Below are 23,686 nucleotides of genomic sequence, written 5' to 3'. Positions count from 1 at the left end.
AGATTGATGCTCATGATGTCAGTCACTGGATTGTCTGGTCCAGATTATTTTCACAAAGTTGTCATATAGCTCGAATATTGCTGTGTGCGGCGTTAAACAACATACATAAAAAACTATTCACTTTACTTAATGGGTGAGTGAGTATGGCTTTACGCCGCTTTTAGCAATATTCCAGCAATGTCGCGGCGGGGACACCAGAAATAGGCTCCGCACATTGTACCCACACTTTACTTAGTACTGTACTGTCGATGTAGCTTAGGGCAGAGGGGACCTTTGTGGAGGGTCGTGCACGTGGGTACAATGTATATATGTAGTGCATTCCTGGTACGTATACACGTTCCAAAAGATATCTGGAATATCTGGAGGTTAAAACCCAACTCCTTTATGATATGAGTGAGTGAATTTCATTTTACGCCGTTTTAGCAATATAACAGCAGTGTGACGGCGGGCGAGAACACCAGAAAAAGGGATTCACACATTCTCCCCATGTAGGGAATCGAACCAGGGCCTTCGGCGTGACGAGCGAACGCTTTTACCACTAGGTTACCCCGCCGCCCCACTATAATATGATGATAAATAACTGAAGATGATTATGTTCTAAAATAGCAACGGCTTTGGTTGATTTTCAGATTAAAACAGTTGGCGAACACCAGGGACCACACGATGCATAAATATATGAGCGGGTCATAGACGTACTTTGGAAAACCACCACGCACGTGTATCCTCCGAGGTAAACGAGATTATAACCAGCGTGTATCTGGGATTTGATCACAACCAGGGTGTTTCTGGGATTAGAACACATGGTTAGCGGATCCTGCTCTTTGTAGAACTCAGTTTCTGAACACTAAAAACAGCGCCGTGGACACGAGACCAACTGTGTCCCTTTTATATATATTATCAGGAATCACTCACACACAGACACCTGCTATTTCATGATCTGGGCTTAAATTCTGATCATGCAAAAGGTATTCTATTATGGCTTTCTACTTCTCAATCTGATAACGTTGGTAACCATTTTGTGTAGTTCAAGCTATTACATTCTGTCCAATGTGAAAATAAAAAAAGCTTTCAGCGGGAACAACGAGACTAACTTAGACAATTGGACTGGAAAAAGAATGTCTTCATATAATATTCAAATGAACACAACAACATGTCCCTTTAACTTCTCAATTCCTGACGAAACAATCAATAAAGTGTTTACAAGATGGCGGACTACCAAACCCCGTGAGAATCTACTGACAACGTCATCTGGATCTCGCCTTGGAAACCATATGTTTAGATACGCTTCACTGTTGGGAATCGCGTTCTTAACAGGAAAATACCCCCTTCTTGAAAACTCGGACACACTTACAAAACTCTTCAACATATCCTTCACTGGAATTGTCAGCAAGAAAACCAGGATCTTCTTCAATGAGGTGAAGTATGCATCACACGACTGCGATCACTACAACCTGCTTGATGTGACTGTTCAGCTAAACGGGTACCGACAATCGTGGAAGTATTTCTACTCTGTCAGATCAGAAATAAGAAAGGAGTATACACTCGTTCCAACATACAGGGATCTCAGTGCTCAATGCTTCCAGAAATATGCAAGTCGACATAAAAACAGAACTGTCATAGGGTTACATGTACGGAGGACAGATATGACATGGGACACAAAACAAGGCTACACGGCTGCCCCGTTATCCTACATACGTAAAGCTATCAACCATATGAAAACAAAGTTCCAAAATCCTATTTTTCTAACTGCCACCGATGACAAAAAATGGTGCAGAGAAAATCTACAATCCTCGGATGTCATCCTTATGGAAAACACGGATCCTTACTTGGACTTTGCAACCTTGACCTTGTGTGATCACATGATAATGACAGTAGGCACATTCGGATGGTGGGCTGCCTGGTTGGTCAATGGGTATACTGTGTACTACAAAGATTACCCCAGAGCAGGTTCTCCGCTTGCTTCTCGGTTCAATAAAGAAGACTATTTCATGCCAGACTGGGTTCCACTTGGTGCGTGAACTTACTAATGGGTAATTATCACTTTTTGTACCCCCTTTGGTACTGTTGAATAAACAAAAGCAAGTCCAATTTGCAACTTTTACTCATTTGGGAAAAAGGCATATTCATGCATGTGAAATGAAAGGAATCAAACCGAAAATAGATGGGTAATTAGGTATGTACCCCTTTTGGTCCTGTTGAATAAACAAAAATTAAAACTCCAACTTTTAGTGATTTAACAAGAACCATCTTAACGTAACAAATGGTTTGGTAAATTATGCCAACACAAAGAAACATTATTTTGTCATACTTTAAGTATACAAGAGAAACAGTAGAAGTTCATTGCCTTGGTGTGATCATTACAGTTATCAATAAATTGCAGAGAAAAAATGAATACAATATTTCTTTCAGTGTATTGTTATGCTTTAATATGTTACCTCTGCCTGGACCAGAATACGAATGTCACTTTGAATCATACGTTTTAAAGCCTGGTTCACTCTTTGTGAGAATTTACAAGCAATATTGATAATTTTCTCTTCTCTGTGTCCCACACATAGCCAAAATGATAGTTTCAATATTCTTTATTTATTAAACATGTTCTTTGTACTTATGGACAAGCATGCTCAGCAATGTGTGTTTACCTGCATCATTTTCAGAATTTCCTCTGGTAACACCAAAGACAAAACGGTTACGCCAAAGACAAGGACATTGCCATTATTTATTAAGATTTTTCTTTCACGTTACAATAATCAATCAGTAGCAAATGATGCACAATAGTTGATGGCATCAGACAGTTTTTTCTCAACGTTTACTTAGAAGCAAATTCTGCTGACTTGTAGTAACACTTAGGACATATTACGTAACACCAAAGGCATTTAGTGATTATACAGAGACCTAAGTTAGGGTGATTTATATATTTGAGTTATAATATGAGTTAAGAGTAGTAATTACAATGGCATCAGATATGTTTTACCTGTTAACACTAAGACATATTTTCATTCATCATGAAATAAAAATACAAATGACTGCTCCTTGTATAGTAGCCGACAACATTCCTTACCAGTGCATTTAATTCTTCTATTATGCATGTGAGGAAGTTTCTGAACGAAAGAGTTTTCTTATTAAGAAGGTTACACCAAAGGCATGGAACTTTCATATGGTGATGCTTGGTGTTACCTTTTTCAAGTTTGAATGTCCTTTTCTTTTGTTGACTCAAAAACCTTTTCTCTGTGGAAGCCAGTAATTGATATCATAAGGGAGCATTCATTTACCTTCTTTCTGCATAAAGATGGATGTATCTTACACCTTAAAAAGAAAATGGTAACATGCTTCACTTAAAAAGGTAGAAACAAAGAGAAAAATTATGTTTATTTTGAAGACTAATCTCATTAGAAAAATAACATAAAAACTCATGTATGTGATATATAATCTGAAATATGTTCATTGAAACATGCATTCAGTGTCCATTGACAGTGGTATTTCAACAACTGCAGACAATATACCACTCCAACACAAGCAATTAAAGCACTGATGAAGCAAATGTTTCATAATATATGTCAATTTGGTGCCCCACTGAAATATTAGGGATGAAACTTAAGGGTTATCTTAAACTAAGACATTTGATTAAATAATTTGGTTGGTTGGTTTGTTGTTTAACACCGCACTCAGCAATATTCCAGCTATATGACGACGATTTGTAAATAATCGAGTCTGGACCAGACAATGCAGGGATTGATATCATGAGCATTGACCCACGGAATTGGGATCGATGACATGCATCAACCAAGTCAGCGAGCCTGACCACCCGATCCCGTTTGTCGCCTTTTATGACAAGCATAGTCACCTTTTATGGCAAGCATGGGTTGCCGAAGACCTATTCTACCCCGGAATCTTCATGGGTCTTTGATTAAATGCCCACTTGGATGTAAGTGATTAAGGAGTTTTAAACTTGAGAGCAAAAAACCTATACCTTTCAGTTGGTTTTATCATAATTTGTGTTTTACTTTCATTTGAAAGATATCTTAAGTTAGCGATATCATATTAAAAGAAATAACTGTACTTGCGCTTACTCAGCGCTGAAAGAATGCTTCTACGTGGTTTTATTTTTACAACTATAATTTCATTTAAAATGTTAAAATTATTTTAAAACAATTCGCATAATACACATCTGCTAAAGAGTATGGGAGACATTCTATCTTCAAAAATGAAAACAGTGAGGTGTTTTTCGCACAAATTTACAACATTTCACCAGGTGATTGCAAATTCATTTCTGACCCCAGTCTTCATTGAACCAATTTATTTTTACACACGACTACCTAGCCACAGAGTACTTTTTTACAAACTGTTGAACAAATGTATTGAATACTGTAAGGGACATTCTCGCGATCTCGACCTTAGGAAACGAGCTAAATATGCCCAAAACACGAGAATGCGAGATCGCGAGAACGCGAGATTTGGCCAAAATCTCACGTTCTCGCGATCTCGCATTCTCGTGTTTTTGGTACCTAGCACTTTTTCTCAAAAGTCGACAACGCGAGAATGCGACATTTGGACATGATGCAAAATCTCGCAATCTCGCAATCTCGACTTGTCAAATTAGGCCACAAAAACACGAAATCGCGAGAACGCGAGAATGCGACATTTCATTTTCTCGCGATCTCGTGTTCTCGCGTTTTAGACGCTGTCCGTGCCCATGCGTAATATCACAAGGTCAAGGCCCATGCGCACGTTAGTAGTCCTTTGGTCATGCTTCTTTCATGCTCTTCATTCTCCAAGTAGCATTTAGCAAACTTATGACTTGAGCTTGAAAATGCTATGTAATTTACATACACAATATTGCTAAAAGCGGCTTAAACCCATACTCACTCATTCACTCACTCACTCACTCACAAAGTCTGAGTCATCTCCCGTTGTTACAGTTTCCTATGTACTTTATAATAAAAACCCCAACATGCTCAATATAATTTAACAAAAGAAATTGTGTACATGAATGTCTAATGATAGTGAAAACATTAATGTGTCCGAAAGCTGGAAACAAAACTATTACCGTCAGTGAGTGAGTAATATTGCTTAAAGCCGCACCAGCAGTACTTCAGTTACAGAAATAATCACAGGCCAGTGAGTTTCTCCATGAGGCAATGTTATACACGGCTAGCATATTCATGAAAGGCAAAATTCTCATAGACCAATTTGAAATACAAAATTAATTATCATATTTTCATCCGCTCCAACCTGACTACAAAACATCCCGCTTTACATTATTTTATAGTTAAAATGGATAACATTATCATTAAACCGCCCGCATGTTATCATAAATGAGCGGGCCACTGTTAAAGAAATAAACGACGAGTGGGGGTACAATACTACACTGCAGGGAGAATAAACCATGAGGGGCGAGTGCTTTATTGTACAATAAACAACAACCACGAGTCGTTTAATGATTATATGAGATATCAACATTATGTACAGCCTCTTTAAGGATGTTGATAAAATGTACAATGGTTAAAAAAAATTTACCCCTATTTAAGGCGGGTATTTCCCGCATATGCTCACACAATCCACAGGTCGATTACACGTACCTTTTCTCCCAAAACCGATTGTCATATTGTAACCGGGGATTGTGAAGGAAAATACAATTTCAAACATAGGCTACGGGTCGGAGTGTTTATTGCCAGAGTAGATAATGACATCCTTTAATGTACAAAACAATAACATTATAAAAACAATATTGCATTGGTTTCATACACATACATATTCACACATTCATTCAGTTCATATAAACATACGTCTATATTCTGTACATGAACATAAACTTAATAATCAATGATATACAAAATCATTATCTTAACCCTATAATAAACAAACAATTCATCAAGGGCGATAACTCGATCCCGACATCACTCATAAGATACAATATAAACCTGGTCCATGTTGTAAAATACACTTAACATTATAAATACAATTACCACTTTCTTGAAACTGCTGTATTTATTCAGTAACTCACATATATTTGGCACGATACACTATTTACAATTCATATTTCGAGACACGACAAACATGTAAATTACCCGTACCCTGTGGGTGACACTGGGATGTTTATCGTCTTCATGCAGCTGCCATTACGATGGAAATGCCTCAACATCTATGGAAAGCAACCTGACGGTCACTTCCCTCTTACAATTAACGTCGTCACTCACTGCGTTATAATGTTGCAAGATCCCAATCGAATCATCAGAAATGAGGTCATGATTAATCGTATAATACATCCCGCTTCGTTCTTCAATGTTCTTAGCGATTAAACGCGTAGTATTCTATAGAGTAAGTGCGAGAGTTGGGTTTAACACCGCTTTTATCAGTATTCCAGTTATATCACAGCGTGTCAGCTTAATATGAGAGGAAAGCCCGAAGTGATGCAGGTCTCAGACGTTTACCTCTTCGATGAAGCCCACGAGAACGGGTATGGTGAAACAAGAAACATAATCAGGGCGAACCGGGATTCGAACCCACAATCATAGGTTTCGGGCGTGCCCAACTGACGCAACTCTGCACAGAGAATCGCGGCGCCTTAGACGACTGGGCCACCCTAACGAGTGTTGATATATTTGATGTCAGACCGCCGTCATATAGCTGGAATATTGCTGAGTGCGGCGTTAACAACAAACAAACAAAATCTTTCTGAAAAATACCATTAGGCATCCATGTTGGTTATTTGACTGTTAGTTGTCAGACAATATTTGTCAAATTCAGTCAGTTCACAGGCAAGAAAGGGAGCGTGTTCTTGACTTTATTATGTTACCAGTCTACATATATATTTCTGTATAATCAAAAGACTTGGAAAATTTGCATTCAGACATTGTCAAAAGTCACGTGATTTTGAGCAGCCATTTTGAAATAAACTGCATTAATTTGCAAAGCAGACATTTCTATGAACGTTGTGGTTCATTTCGTCGTTTTGAGGGCGGTCGGATAGCCTAGTGGTTAAAGCGTTCGCTCGTCACGCCGAAGACCCGGGTTCGATTCCCGACATGGGTACAATGTGTGAAGCCCATTTCTGGTGTCCCCCGCCGTGATATTGCTGGAATATTGCTAAAAGCGGCGTAAAACCATACTCACTCACTCGTCGTTTTGATGTCAAAAGACACGAGGGTGAGATTTTATTCATCATCCAACATCATTCTTCCAACTTTTTCAGTTTGTAGACAGTAATAAGCAGTGTCTTAAAAATGTTGGATACAATGGTTCGTGCGCACCTCAGTTACGCCGTTGCACGCGAGTTTACCGTGACGAATTACCTTAGTAAATAGTAACATATCACTGTATAGGCAATAAGCACAAAAACACGAGAACGCGAGATCGCGAGAATTGACCAATCTCGCAATCTCGCGTTCTCGCATTCTCGCGTTCTCGTGTTTTTTAAAATAGTTACATACAACTGTATAGGCAATTAGCACAAACCACGAGAACGCAAGATCGCGAGATCGCGACACTTGACCAATGTCGCAATCTCGCGTTCTCGTGTTCTCGTGTTTTTGAAAATAGTTACATATAACTGTATAGGCAATTAGCACAAAAACACGAGAGCGCGAGATCGCGACACTTGACCAATGTCGCAATCTCGCGTTCTCACGTTCTCGTGTTCTCGTGCTTTTGAAAATAGTTACATACAACTGTATAGACTATAAGCACAAAAACACGAGAACGCGAGATCGCAACACTTGACCAATGTCGCAATCTCGCGTTCTCGCGTTCTCGCGTACTCGTGTTTTTGAAAATAGTTACATATAACTGTATAGACTATAAGCACAAAAACACGAGAACGCGAGATCGCAACACTTGACCAATGTTGCAATCTCGCGTTCTCGCGTTCTCGCGTTCTCGCGTTCTCGTGTTTTTGAAAATAGTTACATATAACTGTATAGCTATTAGCACAAAAACACAAGAATGCGAGATCGCGACACTTGACTAATGTCGCGTTCTCGCGTTCTCGTGTTTTTGAAAATAGTTACATACAACTGTATAGGCTATTAGCACAAAAACCATGAGAACGCGAGATCGCGAGATCGCGACACTTGACTAATGTCGCAATCTCGCGTTCTCATGTTCTCATGTTTTTGAAAATAGTTACATATAACTGTATAGGCAATAAGCACAAAAACACGAGAACGCGAGATCGCGACACTTGACCAATGTCGCAATCTCACGTTCTCGCGTTCTCGTGTTTTTGAAAATAGTTACATACAACTGTATAGGCTATAAGCACAAAAACACGAGAACGCGAGAACGCGAGATAGCGATATTGGTCAAGTGTCGCTATCTCGCGTTTTGGACTTATAATCATCCAATCAGGTTTAATCATTTAAACTATTGTGCGCATGCGTCATGCTTACATCACGTGTGTACAAGTCGCCATTTTACCTGGGCGACACTATTTACATATACACTGTACAGAAGAACGAAGAATATAAAAGAAGACATTTATCTGAACTAGTGGAAAATTCCGAACTCTGACAGTAGGTATTTGCTTGTTTGTTTTTAGCTCCATATTTAGCAACTCAAAGGCGATATGAAGTCGGTCCTTTTTATAGTCCAGTAACCAGTGAGGCCAGTGATATTATGAACAACGCCCCAAGCCGCAAGTATGACACCCCAAACGACGTTTTGTCAGTAACAGTCGCGCATAAAATCCTTAACATGAAATATTTGTTGTGATCCTATCTGATGTGCAGGAATCCTTTCTTCTTGAAAACATGCCTTCAACCAAATCACCTAGCCATAGCATCCGATCCCTTTAGTCGCCCATTACGACCACATAGGTTACTTGGGATCTGTTCTGTAACCCCTAAGATCCCTGTGAGTAAATGTGTATTGGAACACTGCCGTTAGTACGGACATACCCAGCTCTGTTTTGTATTTTACCATTTAAAGTTGATGTTTATTTGTCATAACACATTCTTATAGATTGAGAGTATATTGAAAAGGTTTGATTGTATTTATATGCGTTTATCAAATCTCTATTGGGAGATCACAATGAACCTCATTACAATATTGGAAATTTTCCACAATAAATTGAAAAGGTTGACATATGAAGATTTATGTTTATGTTTTATGTATGTTATGTAGATCTCAAAAAACAAAATCGCTGACTGTTCGATATACATTCACAATGTTTAACAGCGGGAAATCTTTGGAAACCTGATATTAGACTGAAGCTGTAAAGTAAACCAATGCTCATTTATAGGGAATACTAGAAGGGACATTGTCGCGTTGTCGATGTGTCGCATTGTTGCCCTTCCAAAAACAAGCAAGAAGTGTCAAGATTAACCAAAGCGCGACAATGGGAGAACGCGACATTATGGACAGTTGTCCCATTATCGCGCTTTGAATAATCGTTTTTATTTGACCAAAGCGCGACAATGCCACAATGCGACATTGGACATTTTCAGTATTGTCGCCCGTTCCGATTAATGGTGCGCATGCGTAGTAAGTGTATTAATCTACGCAGGCGCCGAAATGGTTATACTCCTTTTCAAACTCCAGTTGTCTTTTGTTATCTCCAGTAGTTCTTAAACCAAAGTAGCAAAGGCAACGTGGTTTGCTTTCTCAAAATGAAAACAAATCGTTCATCGTTGCTTTAAAAATCAGTTCATAAATCGTTATTGTCTGTGTCGATTTTCATAAACCAAACGGTTTTTTCACAGCAAGAAACAAATACTTTGTATTTCTATTTAATAAATTCTAGTCTCCGACATCTTTTTTTCAATTGACACACGATTGTCCCTGTCGTTTTAGACGGCGCAATTCGCTTTGCGTCTCCTAGAGGTACCAGAAAACTATGATCGCGTGTTCTAATCTCAGTACCAAACACACACATCATTTAGGAATGTCCTTCCACATCAAGCTGACACGCTGTGAAAAAACTGAAGTTTTGTTCAAAGCTGCGTTAAACTACAGGTAACGTAAGTCACGAGGAGTCCTTGGATGGGTGACCGTGTTCGGCTGCTTGGCTCCTGATAGTTTCAAGTGCCTCCGTCCTGTCCCACATTCATACACACGTGACGCATGTGGTGTCGACTTTGTTCGAAATATGCCACTGTGAATGGGTACCCGGAAAGATAATATGACAACGTGGCTGTAAACCTTCTAGCATGTCACAGGCAGGTTAGGTCGTGACAAACTCCCCTTGGAGATGAGAAGGACAGTGGTAATACTGTGTTTTGAGTATGATATTCAGCGTGAAAAAGTGCCATACAAATGGACTATTATTATTATAAATTAACTCGGTCACACTCTCAAATCGATGAATTCGCTGTGCAGTGTGACGCTCCCTAGGCGTGCCAGAAACCTGTAAGGTTCGAATTCCAGATTCGTCCTGATTGTGTTTGTTTTTACCTACATGACTTTCGACTTTCCTCCCACCTGTAGCTGACATGCCACAACTGAAATACTGTTCAGTGCGGCATTAAACAATAGTGACTCACGAATGTCACAAAAATGTATTTGCGATATCCATATTTGAATCATATAAACTTAATTTGAATTAATACTTCAAAATTCAATTAACCAAAGACCCTTTAACCCACAAACTTAGCTCCTTAAAGGACGTCTATATAACACATTTGTAATTGATGTGAGTGATTTCGTTCACTGGACGTTTTCATCTACAACTATAGATCATGTTTTGTTAAGAAATTAAAACAAGCAGTAACTACTAAAAGCGCGACAGTGCGAGAACGCGACATTGTTGATGAAATGACATTGTCAATATTTATTTCTCGCCCGGTTCATTAACATACAGCTCTACAACACACCGTGTAGAACCAAAGCGCGTTCTTATGTACTGCGGGACCAAGTTTCACTAACCACTATTTAAAACTGCCAACACCCCTGCGCTTATTCAACAAGGCGTGTGGAGATGCTAGATCACTGATAGAAGCTTAGGCACAGTCGATGACCCCAGCGACTCTGTTGCTAGGTTGACATCACATAGTATTGTTTCGCCGAAGCATCTTGCATCAATATTCCATAAATTACGTCAAATTTGTTGTGACGTGTTTGTAAACTTGGTGGTGCTAGGCCCAGTACCACAAGACGGTCGTAGCGCAACGACAGTCGTAAGTGTATGTTATAGTGTGGGAGTTACGATAAGCTATAGGTGCTACGATAGCCTTGTAGAACCGACCCCAGAATTCTAAAAGTAGGCTGTTGATTGGCATTAAATAAAACGCGTCAACTTTTGACGTGCTTAAAGTATTATTCGGTTAAGGCTCAATTGGATTATGCTGTGGATCGCGGAAATGTCTGCCTATTCACACACGACAGTGAAATTTACAAAGAGACTTATACATGGCAAGTAATAACTAAAATACAAGACTCGCCGCTCCCGTGTAATGCAAAATTAATGAAACACAAAAAATGGTATCAAAAGGAAGCCCGTTTAGTATTCTATATACCTACTATTATTGATAACGTACGCCACGTGACGTAACAATTATCATCTAAAGTGCCAAGAGTCGGCCAATCACATATACATATATAATATACAACAGTATTTAACAGTTATGTAACATACCATAAACATTTTAAACGATATAAAGCTGCAGGTGCTAAACCCTAAAAGACGCAACCCGAGAAGTAAGTCACTTCTAAATACCCAAGCTCCTAGAGACTAATGACTATCCAAGGTGGCTTCAGGAAACTATTTACATGAATTTTGAACAATAAATACAAACAAATGAGTCCTGCATGTAACATAAAATAACATAAGTAATTGTTGCAGAAAATTTCCATCATAACGACAAATGCGAACTCTACTGATGGCGAAAATAGACGATGCCCATTCACCTGATGGTCATTTTACAGTTTTATTGAAGATGTGGTTAATGCTAGTACAACTCATGTGTATCATCCAGTAATTTTAAGAGCTACAACGTCACGATATTGCTGAGATATTGCCGATGTGACGTTAAGCTTTAACTAACTAACTAAGAGCTACAAACAATTCTTTCTCTTCGTCTATAACTTGTATGTGACATTGTATCTCATAAATATTATTTTTTTGTACAATTGTTCTTTCACGCAGGTAACGTGAGAAGTTGATTTTGCTCTTTCTCTGTAATATTTCAACATATTCTTTTCACGTAGGTTGCTGCCAATGGCTTCTTTTGGTTCAAGTGGGGCTCCGCCTACAAGAAGTATCCTTTTTTCCCCACACAACGAGGCACGGTGAAGATATTGCAGATACTGAGAACTTTATCTCCAATTGATGAAACATACAATTCTTTTATTCGAGTAAATGTTATACTCATGAAATATGTTTCAATGGAATATTACAATAAAGTGTCAATAAATGCAGTTTTCGAAATGTGAAGTTTTCGACCTGGTCTCTTCAAATTATTTGTTAAATCCTTGATTATTTAGTATCCTATTACTTAACCCGTATATTCGGTTCTGTGCCTATAATATGAATACTGTATAATTTAAGTATTCATTATTCGAAATGTATTTTCATTCAGTAGGATGTTTTTGTTCCACACGCAGCCTATGTCCCTTAACGCCTTTCAGGAGATGATTTAATTCGTCAATACTTTTTTGATGGATTGAGCTATGAAGAAATACGCGTAGTTCTAGTTCTAAGACACGGTTTCTCCATCTGGTTCGTATTACTTATTTACACTGTGTATGTCATCCAGTTATTGATATAAAGTGTGAGCAAAAAATACCTGTATATGAACATATCATGAACATTCAAACCAAAACATATTCATAAATTGTACATAAAGAACTATTACATATGCAGTGTTACATTCTCTTTGATATTGTTTGTGCATAAATGTAGTACAGGAATAAACAGTGTTATGTACAATATTAGGTCAGTGTCACAATATTAGTATGAACTAAATTGAGCAATGACCTTTCCTTAATAGTCATCTTTTATCTACTCTTGAGGTGTGTGTATACATCATTTGTATGTACATGTATTCACACAATGTTTCGTTGATTGTATGCCAATGAACTCAATTTCTGGAAGTGTTTGGAAATACTACCCAAGTCACTTTGCCAAACAGTTACTTATTGCATTGTTGCAAGGTGGCATTAAATGACAGTTATGAATAATAATTATCATTCCCTACAGTATCCGTCAACTGAAACGTATCTTCAGAAGAATGAATTTATGCCGCCGTGGTGCTTCAAATATTCAAGTGGTACGGCGATCAGTACAGGTACATGTAACGCCAAGTTTCTGTTTGCTTAATTACTTACATTAAGCAACTTACAGTATCATCTGTTTTTACAATGAAATAAAGGATATATATCGTTTTAACGCTCATATAATCAACAATACACAGCTGAATTGTATCCTTGAGAATTCCGCATTCAAGTTTCGATTTGAAAGGCCATGTTTCAAGCACTATAATACAGACATATTTATTAAAAAAGATTATATATCATTGCTGTGAGATCAAGTACACTGTTTTACAGTTACGCTTCATTATTGCAGCAGGAACTAAATGGCAATGGTGCCTATCTGGGATGTCGGTCAATGCGGTCACGGTTGCTGTCGTCATATGGTCTCTCAGTGCCAAGGTATCTAGTGAAATATTAAACCTAGAATAGTCAATAACTTGAAATTGGACAAGAAGTATAACATAGGTCATCGGTATATCAACTATCAGCTATCGTTTAATAAGGGTCACATAGCCAAGTCCCTTCTACTGATGTTCCCACATGAACTAGAAAAAACATAATAAGGCCAGTTTAACTGCCTCATCTGATTCATATTCATATCTATGCATAAATAATGAGAGTTACAAAACACTCTCCAGAAGACTGCATGACACAAGATAGGACTTCAAATTTCCAATAGTCAATGAGCAATAACTTCAAAAGTTGTTTGATCATGGTTACAACATCCATGACCTCAGTAAAACTCCCAAAAGGTTTTATGGCAGACATGTAGGGGAAGTTTCTAATTTTACCGTACTAGTATCTGTGACAAAAGTTATGTCCAATGCAATGTCCAATTTTAACTTGTACCATATGATCCAGTGTTGTTTCTTGCAGGTGAACACCTGACTTTCCCTTGCATGTGTTTGTTCAGGTGCTACCGGTTTGGCTGGATACGCTCACCCTTTTGCTAACACCTGGTATCATCACTATTTGATAGTTTTCCATAATCACTATCTTACAATGGACTCTGCTTTTATTAGAGATTTCCACTTATTTTAAAAATGTTTTGTTGCGATTATATACACATGAAGACAATAACATTTCGTGCCTTAGCTCAGTTTGTAAATATGAAACGTCAACGGCACAAAACAACCAGCTCTGACCATACACCGAAACAGACTTCACTTGGTGTAAAAGGCAAAATAGGGGTGAAATAGTATGAAAGAATCACCGGCGAATTTCAAAAAATTCACCAGGTGTTCGCTGAACGGGTAATCAGGTCACTCACACAATTTAGAAAGTCTCGAAATCAAAGTAATGTAGTAGAAGCAAAACAAGGTCTAAACATCTGAAAATCACATGACGTTACACACGTGACTGAGAAACAAATGAAACAGAATTTATGAATAACCAAAGAAATTTAATGAACAACATACAACCTAAAAGGAATAATATGGCCGCCAACCGCATTGTTAACATATTGTTTTGCTTTATCATGTACAGAGACAATTTGCATTTCCCATCTATTTCTCTACGATTGAAGGGATGGGTATTTTGGAAGTGCGCGGACCAGGGTTGTCTGTCTGTCTCATCCCACACCAGAGCAGTTATGGCTTAGCATTACACCACTGCTACAATCTGCATAACGAATGGCCGGCCCTTTCTTTTCTTTATAAACAAAAACACTTATGTCCGCGGCCAGGGTATGAACGCACCCACTTACCTTCCACTATACCCATTACACCACGGAGGCGGTTAATATGTTTTGGTCGGTGATACACGAGGTGCAAACAGTTCTTTCATAAAACATCACTTTTGAACCCTGCTCAAAATCGTAAAATAAACTTTCAGAGATACAGTCCTCCAGCTTCAGCGTGAGTTAGACATGAGGTCTTGCCATCGGCTACCAAGGCGTGTCTACATTAACAAAGGACCAAATTATCTCGTCCATATCGACGGTAATGATAAATTAAAACCATATGGTTTTGCAATTCACGGAGCCATATGCGGGTAAATAAGCTAAGTTACCGCAAAAGAAACGCAAGTTGGGCATTACATGCAATAACGCTAAGGCTATAAAAGATATGTTGATGATGTCAATAAATGATAACAGAGAAAATACTTGATACCAAATAAGCGTCGATTGGTTGATGGAAACCATCCGTGTTTATTTAAATATCACCAAACCCACCCGAGAAAAGAGTCATGCTCAACTGGCGCCGATGACAAAGACAGCCAAAGCCTCCACAGGAATGTTATTCAGTCTGAGGAAGTCCACAGAGTCTTGTACTGTATGGGGACGAGCGTTATCCTGCTGAAAGACCTGGAGTTGAAGTTGACCCAGGAAGAGAGGTCTGACGTGATTACGAAAAATATCATCCCGGTACATGACAGCTTCGTCGTTCGTTGTTTAACGTCGCGCTCTGCAATATTCCAGCTATATGACGGCGGTCTGTAAATAATCAAGTCTGGACCAGACATTCCAGTGATTGACATCATGAGCATCGATCCACGCAATTGGGATACGATGGCAAATATCAACCAAGTCAGTGAGTCTGACCACCCGATCCCGTTAGTCGCCTCTTACGACAAACATTGTTGCTTTTTACGGCATGCATGGGTTACTGAAGACCTATTCGACCCCGTATTTTCACGGGTCGTACACGACAGCAGTCACACCTTGACATTACACGTGTAGAGGGGTCCTGTGATCGTAATTGCAGCCTCCCCACCCCATAATGCTTCCTCCTCCCCATCGGTTGGCCTGTACGACACAGAAGCTAGCACAACTCACAATACGTCGTTTCAACACTCTGATGTGGGTGGGAGAGGTTGAACCTTGATGCTCTGAGGAGACAATTTATAGCCACCGTTGACGCCGCTAACTCAGGTGCTGTGCGGCCCATTGCAGTTTTTTGTACGGGAGCTTATAGAGAATGGACAATGGGTGAAATGCACGCATTGTTTCATGTGTATTGTGTTGCACGTGCAAAAAACGTCAAACGAGGAAAAACGAATGCGTTCCTGCTACGTGCTCGAAAAGAATAATGTAAACAGTGAACAGCGTTTCTTCAATACGTTTCTTTATGTTTGTTTTCACAAATTATTATTTTGTGCATTTCATACACACAGAACTTCACTTGCGTTTCTTTTGCGTAAGTATGTGAATGGGTAAATCTGCGCCATTGACCTTATAATGAAGCTCATTGTAGCTTTTACAAATATTGAATTTACAATTGGTTCTTCTCTTATATGTTGATGACTTTCGGTGTATTTTTGCAGATTCAGTTCTTGAACTACAGGAGAAGATTGATGTATTACACAAATCCTGAAACAAATGGGGTTTAAAAGCGAACATAGAAAAAACTGATATCTTAGTTTCTCGTAATGGTGGTAAGTTGAGGAACTACGAGAAATGGAAACTAGGACATATGCCTGTCAAGGTTTCTACATATTACAGTTATTTGGGTATTATATTTTCAAACAGGCTGTGTTGGTCGAGAACAGTTCAGACATTAGTTTTGAAAGCAAGTGAAGCTTTATTTCCTATAACACAGCTCAGTTATACACTTCGAAATATCGCTCCTAAAATGTTGTTTAAAATGTTCGACTCATAGCTTAAACCTATTATTTTATATGGTTCGGAGATTTGGGGGGTTCATAAATGGTTGTTTCTCGAACGTTTCCAAGCAAAGTTTTGTAAATCTGTTTTAGGTATTAGTTCCAAATCTCGAAATGTTGCAAAGCTCGGAGAATGTGGTCGATATGGTAATTATATTGATTCTTACACAAGATGTTTAAGATACTGATTTAAGCTCCTTAATGCGTCTCAAGAGATATTTCCAAAACGGTGCTACGATATGTTAGTTAGGTTTGATGCCGTTGGTAGGAATACATGGGTTTCTGGTATTAAGAATATGTTATATTCCCATGGCTTCGGACATGTGTGGGAATTTCAAGGTGCTGGTGCTGGTGAATATTTTATAAGTGAGTTTATACTAAGGGTTAAGGACTGACATGCACAAACATGGTATTCTGAAGTGTCTGGATGCTCGAAATTAATACTGTACTCATTATTTTGGACATCATTTTCAGTTGAAGCGTATGTATGTATGTATGTATGTATGTATGTATGTATGTATGTATGTATGTATGTATGTATGTATGTATGTATGTATGTATGTATGTATGTACACGTATGTACACTTGTCCATCCATATTCATTTGTAAACATTTCCCGTTCTTTTTCAGGTTCTACTGGAAGATATTGTGGCTTGAAGTGTCTAACACGAACAACAATCCATACGTTGTTGCCTCTTACTTTCTGAATTTTATTGAAACGCTGCAAGGTAGTAGCTTTGGAATCATTACAAATATAAACATACTTAATGTTTAATATGTAGTTCTGAATTTGGGAAGATTGATTTGGTCATGTATGTGTTTACCTATGACGACGTCATATTCATGACGTTCAAATCATTAGATGTAAGAGTTATTTTTAAGCATCAGTAATTTGGCAGAAATTATCTGAATGTGAACGCTCACAGCACTCTCTTTATTGGTTGTCTTTGTTTACATTTTCAATGTTTATTGTTCCCATTTCGTAATAGATGTAATACTTTCCCTTTAACAATTTTCTTAAACTGTATTAAATAGCATTTGGCCACATCATTAGCAAAGTTTGACACTTTATTATGTACTTCTTATGAAGTAGAACATTTTGCACACTCCGTGTCGGGCATTACACTGCCGTTTTCATGTGTTTGTATCATAGCACATGTATGTGTGTGTGTCAAGGTGTGATTAATTATCAGGCTTGTTCTCATTTCAACTATCACATTGAGGAATTCTCATTTGTTTTAGTATAGTTGATTACTTCATCGTATCGTGAGTTTTGATATGTCATGAAAAGATCGTGTAACAATTCCGTTTTACGTAACGTTGTAACACAATATCTGAGCTGCCATGCAGGTGTCCCAAGATGCATCAGAATGGACGCAGGGACCGAGAACGGTGTCATTGAAGACATGCAGAAATCATTCAGGTGGCGACACACTGATGAAATGGCAGGGGAGAGTTCTGTTATAATTGGAAGTTCTAATTCAAACCAAGTAAGAAAAAAATGGCAAAGAAAGAGCGCATTATTGACCATGGGTGAAAAATTAATCAATTATGCTCAAAACTCTTTTCTTGCCGTAAAGGCGACTATGCTTGTCGTAAGAGGCGAATGACGGATTTGGTTGTCACGCTTGCTGCATTGATTGATGCATATCATTGCGTGGATCGATGCGCATAGTGTCAATCACTGGATTGTCTGGTGCAGATTCAATTATTTACAGACCGCCATCATAGAGCTGGAATATTGCTGAGTGCGGCGTTAAACAAGAAACAAACAAAACACTTTTCGATCATATGTTCAACAAAACATGAATGATTAAAACCTTCAATGTAACAGTCAACAGAGCGTACAAGGCTATATAGTGCTGAGACTTATAATATGACTTTCACTGAAGATCAGTCCAAAAGGTACTCATATCCTGCTCTACCAAATGCTCTCTCCATTCCCACAACTTGTATTAAGGAGTAATTGCCTGTTAGTTAAGAGATGTCAAAATTTCGTGTCAAGGTCCAAGAATTGGAAATCATTGCGTACCATGTTGCCAAACGACGTGTGATATTCATTGAATTCCTCTAGGTGTCTTCCTTAAAGTTTCTGGAATGACATAAACTAACCGTTTAAGTACTCGGCGTAAGTACTCATAACTACCTTTATTCATTACAGAGGATAGAAAGGTGGTGGAGATCCATGAAGGAAGGTGGCATTGCTTTCTGGATAGATCTTTTCAAAGATTTACAGAACACAAATGCCATCAATTTTTCTGATGATTTTGAAAGGTAGGTACAAACTATGCTACAGTCATGACTCCGCTTCAAGACATCCTTTTGATTAGCTAAGATCCGTGCGTAGGATGCAGAGTCATTCACTGAATTCGTTATGATTTTCAAATGCTTTTGAAGTAAGTTTGAATATGGTGGAAACAAAACTTGGTGAGCACTGATCCAGTTACGTATCTCTATTGAGAGGTTCAGGCCCGACATGGGAACAATGTGTGAAGCCCATTACTGGTGTCCCCCGCCGTGATATTGCTGGAGTATTGCTAAAAGCGGCGTAAAACTATACTCACTCACTCAGAGGTTCAGGACAATTTGTGAAAGATGAAAGCAAATGCCATCTGAAGTTTACTGAGAAAACAAAATGTGAAATGCTTGACTTCCTTATTGATAACATCAACGTATAATTTTGGGGAAAAACATTTAGGCAAGAAGAAGTCATCCCCATGGGCACCAAATTTGCTCCCCTTCTTACGGATCTGTTTCCTTAAGCATATGAATCGGAAATTCTGCTTGGATTGGCAAAGTAAAAAAAAGGTAATTTGGCCAAGAAAGGTTTAACTTAAGCTTCAGGTATACCGATCATCTGACATCGTTCAATAACAATCAAGTAGCCAATTCCCTTCCATTGATTTACCCAACTTAACTAGAAATAAAGGAGACGAGTGAGATCTGCTCATCTCTTTCATATGTACAGCAATATTCCAGCAGCTCCAGCCTTTGGCGTTCATATTTCGCTTTTGAGATACAATCGAGCATGCTCTTTCTACCAAGATTTGAAAGAGCACCATGCTATCAAATTACAACATTCGAGGCATCAGTAAAGCTATCAAAATGTTTATGGTAGACATGTGGATGATATTTCCACATTTGATGCACCAGTGACAAATATGATGTCTGATGCAATTCCTTATTTTGACTTGTATCATATGTTCCCATGTTTGTTCAGGTCAACAATTGACTTGCCTTTGCATGTGTTTATGACGGGTGCCACCGGTGAGACAGGAAACGCTACCCTTTCGCGAACACCTTGTATCATTACTATTTGATAGTAATTGATAAACACATGCTCATGATGTAGTCGGAGCTTTATGCAGACATTTCTATTGGATATAGAAAGGGTATTGTCGCTTTGTTTACCTGTCAAAACAAGATAAAAGTATAGAGGGTGTGTGAGGTCTATCACAGCTTCTCCAAAACGTCAGGGTCCCCTGTGTCTTCGTATCTTTCGTTCAGTGTAGTCAGGTGAAATCGTATTATATCGTTTTAAGAACCACAGACAGCTTAATATATCGCTTCTCTATAGCCAAGTATGACGCTAGATTTTCTGCGTCAAAATGAGCTGTATGACATCAAAACAGTGATGTGTGGTGAACAACGAAAACATGCCGGGCTTGTTTATTTTTTTATAGCGGACAAGTAGCTTTGATACACACTTTTGATGTCTGTCATATTTGCGAGTGACGTATTTCGATGTGAAAAAAATATGTTTGTGCAAACAAGCGCCATGTTTGGTTTTTGGGATCTTATTGGGATACATTATCTCTTTAATTCAGATCGACAACCCACTCAAAACATTGAACTCAATCCATTCCGCTTTTCTCAGTGTTTTCACTGATACCGGAGTTCGCAAGTAATTTTGTCATTGTAGAATGGAGATAAACACAATGTGGTTCATCCTTTTTGAGGATTAAACTCTGTTGATAACCATGCCCAGTCCCTTAGTTTTAATATAAACGTTTCCATGTACTGATTTTGTCTTGTAAGGGACTGTCTCCGATACAGCTGTATGGACGTGATTCAGGCGGATCTAAACAGAATAAGAGACGAGTGGAATACACATCTGCCGAGGCGGGTAAACGGTCAGCTTAATGGGAGACCAGATTTGATGTACAGCATGCCAGAAATGTATGGTACGATTGTGGAACACATGGAGGCGATACTGTGGTTACAACACATACAACCTGTGTACTTAAACCCCGTGTTTGGATTGTACGGTGCAAAATCAAACATTGTACTTAATGTACATTTTCTATATCCGATATATTCGTAAACAGACATGTTACGGTTTTATAAGCAAACATACAATGTGTGTGTGTGTATGTGTGTGTGTGTGTGTGTGTGTGTGTGTGTGTGTGTGTGTGTTTGTGTGTTTGTGTGCTTGTGTTTGCGGGAAATCGGCGAGCAGAAGATTGACGAAAGTGTTCACCGCAATAGCAATCAGCGGTGTGTTTATTATGTCCTTTATCATGCTTGTAGTAATAGTAGTAGTGGTAATAATAGTCGTAATGGTGGTAGGCAAGTAGTAGTAGTAGTAGTAGTAGTAGTAGTAGTAGTAGTAGTAGTAGTAGTAGTAGTAGTGGTGGTGGTGTTTGAACTCGTGATCGCATTATTTTCGTGGTTCATTAACATTATTAATATACTTTCCCATAGTATTGCCTTTGTGAAATAACATCACCATATATTGATATAAAGCACGTGTTCTTAATAATATTAATAATACAACATAAACCACAAAACAATATCCATACAAAGAAGAACTGAATGAATTTATACAAATCATGTGTTCTTAACTTCTCTCACAGACGCCCACGACTACAAGTTTCAAGTGTGCGCAACGGACGTTGCCGACTTGTTGCAGTGTTGCACCCGACCTCGTCCCAAAGGAGTAGACGATGACTTTCAGACTCTGTGCGACGAAATCGTCCGCAACCAGGCAATGCGTCCGCCCTCCAACAGCCAGGAATGTTTAGTCTTATTTGATCTACTGACTGCCACATTAACTCACTAGAACACTCCTGTTAACTTCCATTCTTTTATTAAAGCTAGTATGAAAGAAAGTAATAAAACTCTTCTGTATCACATTTACTGGACGTTTTAACGTTGATACTGTTAAATAAAAACAAGGTTTATCATAAGACTACAAATGCCCCCGCCCCAACAGATTCGAAAGAACAAATCAATCATCTGACTGTTACAGTAACTCCAACTAGATGAGATAATTTCTATCAAATTTATCTGTCCGTATACAAGGGTATTTTTATAATGCCTTTCACTTTTAGAGAGTTTGGCATGAAAACGAAAAAGCAATTAAAAAAATAGAAAAAGGCGCTACTTTATCCCATTATTAACACATGTACCAAGTTTGGAAGAAAATTCTGGCATAGTTTTGAGTTCTGCTCCAGAAACAACAACATTCCCTCCGTTTAATCTAACTTGTTCCCGTGGAAACAGGAAAAATATAACATTTAAAAGCATAAAAAGTATGCGGTTTTCTGTTGTTTTAAAAATGTGTATCATGGAAGAAAGGTCCAACATCTATGTTGTCAAATGATACGTTTTGATTCTTTTATTTCACGTACTCTCACACACAATGTCCTTCGCTCTTCATCTGGTTAAACATGAGTGATGAAAATGATCAAATGAAAACAATTCCAATAATAAAATGTCACACGAAATACAGCAAAATACATTTATAACGAACTCGGATATAACGAGCCAGTTTTGGTCCCAGCCATTTGTTGTATATATGCTTATAACAAACTACGGTTGTATCGAAAGTGGTCCCTTTGAGTTCGTTATAACCGTAGTTTACTGTACATAAATAATGGTCACATTACATCATTTGAGTACATGCATGTTTTTTGTTAATTGTAGCTTAGTAAGGACAGGGTTTACTGAGATATCAGTATTGCCTTGACTAACAATGAGATGACACCCTGGGATGGTACTGAAGTACAGTAAATTAGAAAAATAGCTAAACAAACCGAAACATTGAAAATACATAAATGTATTTCTAATACCACTGGACATACACCTTTCAGCAAATTAGCTATGTAGCGCAATAACATATCATAACATAATTATATCAATATGGTGTGCGATGCACAAGGACATTGCAATTTTACATTATTGCATATTACGTGTGTATGTACTGGAGATAACTTTCACACAATCACTTGAAAGCTGGCATAAGTGAAAGTCATAAATTAAGGTATCAACTTAACAGCATTACACATTCTTAATGTTGTTTAACACATGAGAACACACTATTGCACATGTACAAAATAATATTTCAGCAACAAAAGCAAAGTTAATAAGCTTCAAGGACTTGAAAGAACCTTAATCAAACCCGAACTCCTTATGCATGAAATACACAACATGAGTGAGTGAGTATGTTTTTATGACGCTTTTAGCAATATTTCAGCAATATCACGGTAGAGGACGCCAGAAATGGGCTTCACACATTGTACCCATGTCGGGAATCGAACCCGGGTCTTCGGCTTTACGAGCGTACGCTTTAGCCACTACGCTACCCCACCGCCCCAACTCAGCACGAACGACTGCAATGTAGTTAACCCGACACGTAAGGAGTATTGGTACACAATTTATCTATACGGCTGTATTTAAATTTAGTTCGAGCAAGGAGCCAACTTTGGTGTTTTTTATTTGTTAATAATGATTAAACGCTAAAAAATGTATTACAAGAAAAGCCATAAGTGTCGCGAATATCCATCTCAATAACATACAAACAAAATATACTGAACAGCATTGAAAACGCATCACCATGAAAATGGATGTATTTTTATCCGGGCTTAAGTCGTATGAAAATATATAAGTGAATGAGTAA

At 38.3% G+C, this 23,686-nt stretch overlaps 1 protein-coding gene across 1 annotated transcript; it reads left to right on the top strand.

Annotated features, from left to right (window-relative positions):
- Window positions 1-1,204: 1,204 nt before the first annotated feature.
- Window positions 1,205-21,847, top strand: LOC125380447. The gene is made up of 10 exons (XM_048396579.1): window positions 1,205-1,224; window positions 1,388-1,511; window positions 12,139-12,219; window positions 13,496-13,581; window positions 15,016-15,174; window positions 17,416-17,513; window positions 18,136-18,275; window positions 18,947-19,059; window positions 20,824-20,969; window positions 21,642-21,847. Exons 1-10 carry the CDS (start codon window positions 1,205-1,207, stop codon window positions 21,845-21,847), a joined length of 1,173 nt encoding a protein of 390 aa, XP_048252536.1.
- Window positions 21,848-23,686: the final 1,839 nt, after the last annotated feature.

The sequence above is a fragment of the Haliotis rufescens genome, unplaced genomic scaffold (assembly GCF_023055435.1).
Source record: "Haliotis rufescens isolate VD_foot unplaced genomic scaffold, xgHalRufe1.0.p SCAF_154, whole genome shotgun sequence".
Classification (NCBI taxonomy): Eukaryota; Metazoa; Mollusca; class Gastropoda; order Lepetellida; family Haliotidae; genus Haliotis; species Haliotis rufescens.
This window is presented reverse-complemented; position numbering and strand designations above follow the sequence as displayed.

Coding starts and splice junctions, on each gene's coding strand:
- LOC125380447 (XM_048396579.1), top strand. CDS start 1,205: ATGGCGGACTACCAAACCCC. Junction 13,582..15,015: donor TATGGTCTCTCAGTGCCAAG/GTATCTAGTGAA, acceptor ATAAACTTTCAG/AGATACAGTCCTCCAGCTTC. Junction 19,060..20,823: donor TTTTCTGATGATTTTGAAAG/GTAGGTACAAAC, acceptor TTGTCTTGTAAG/GGACTGTCTCCGATACAGCT.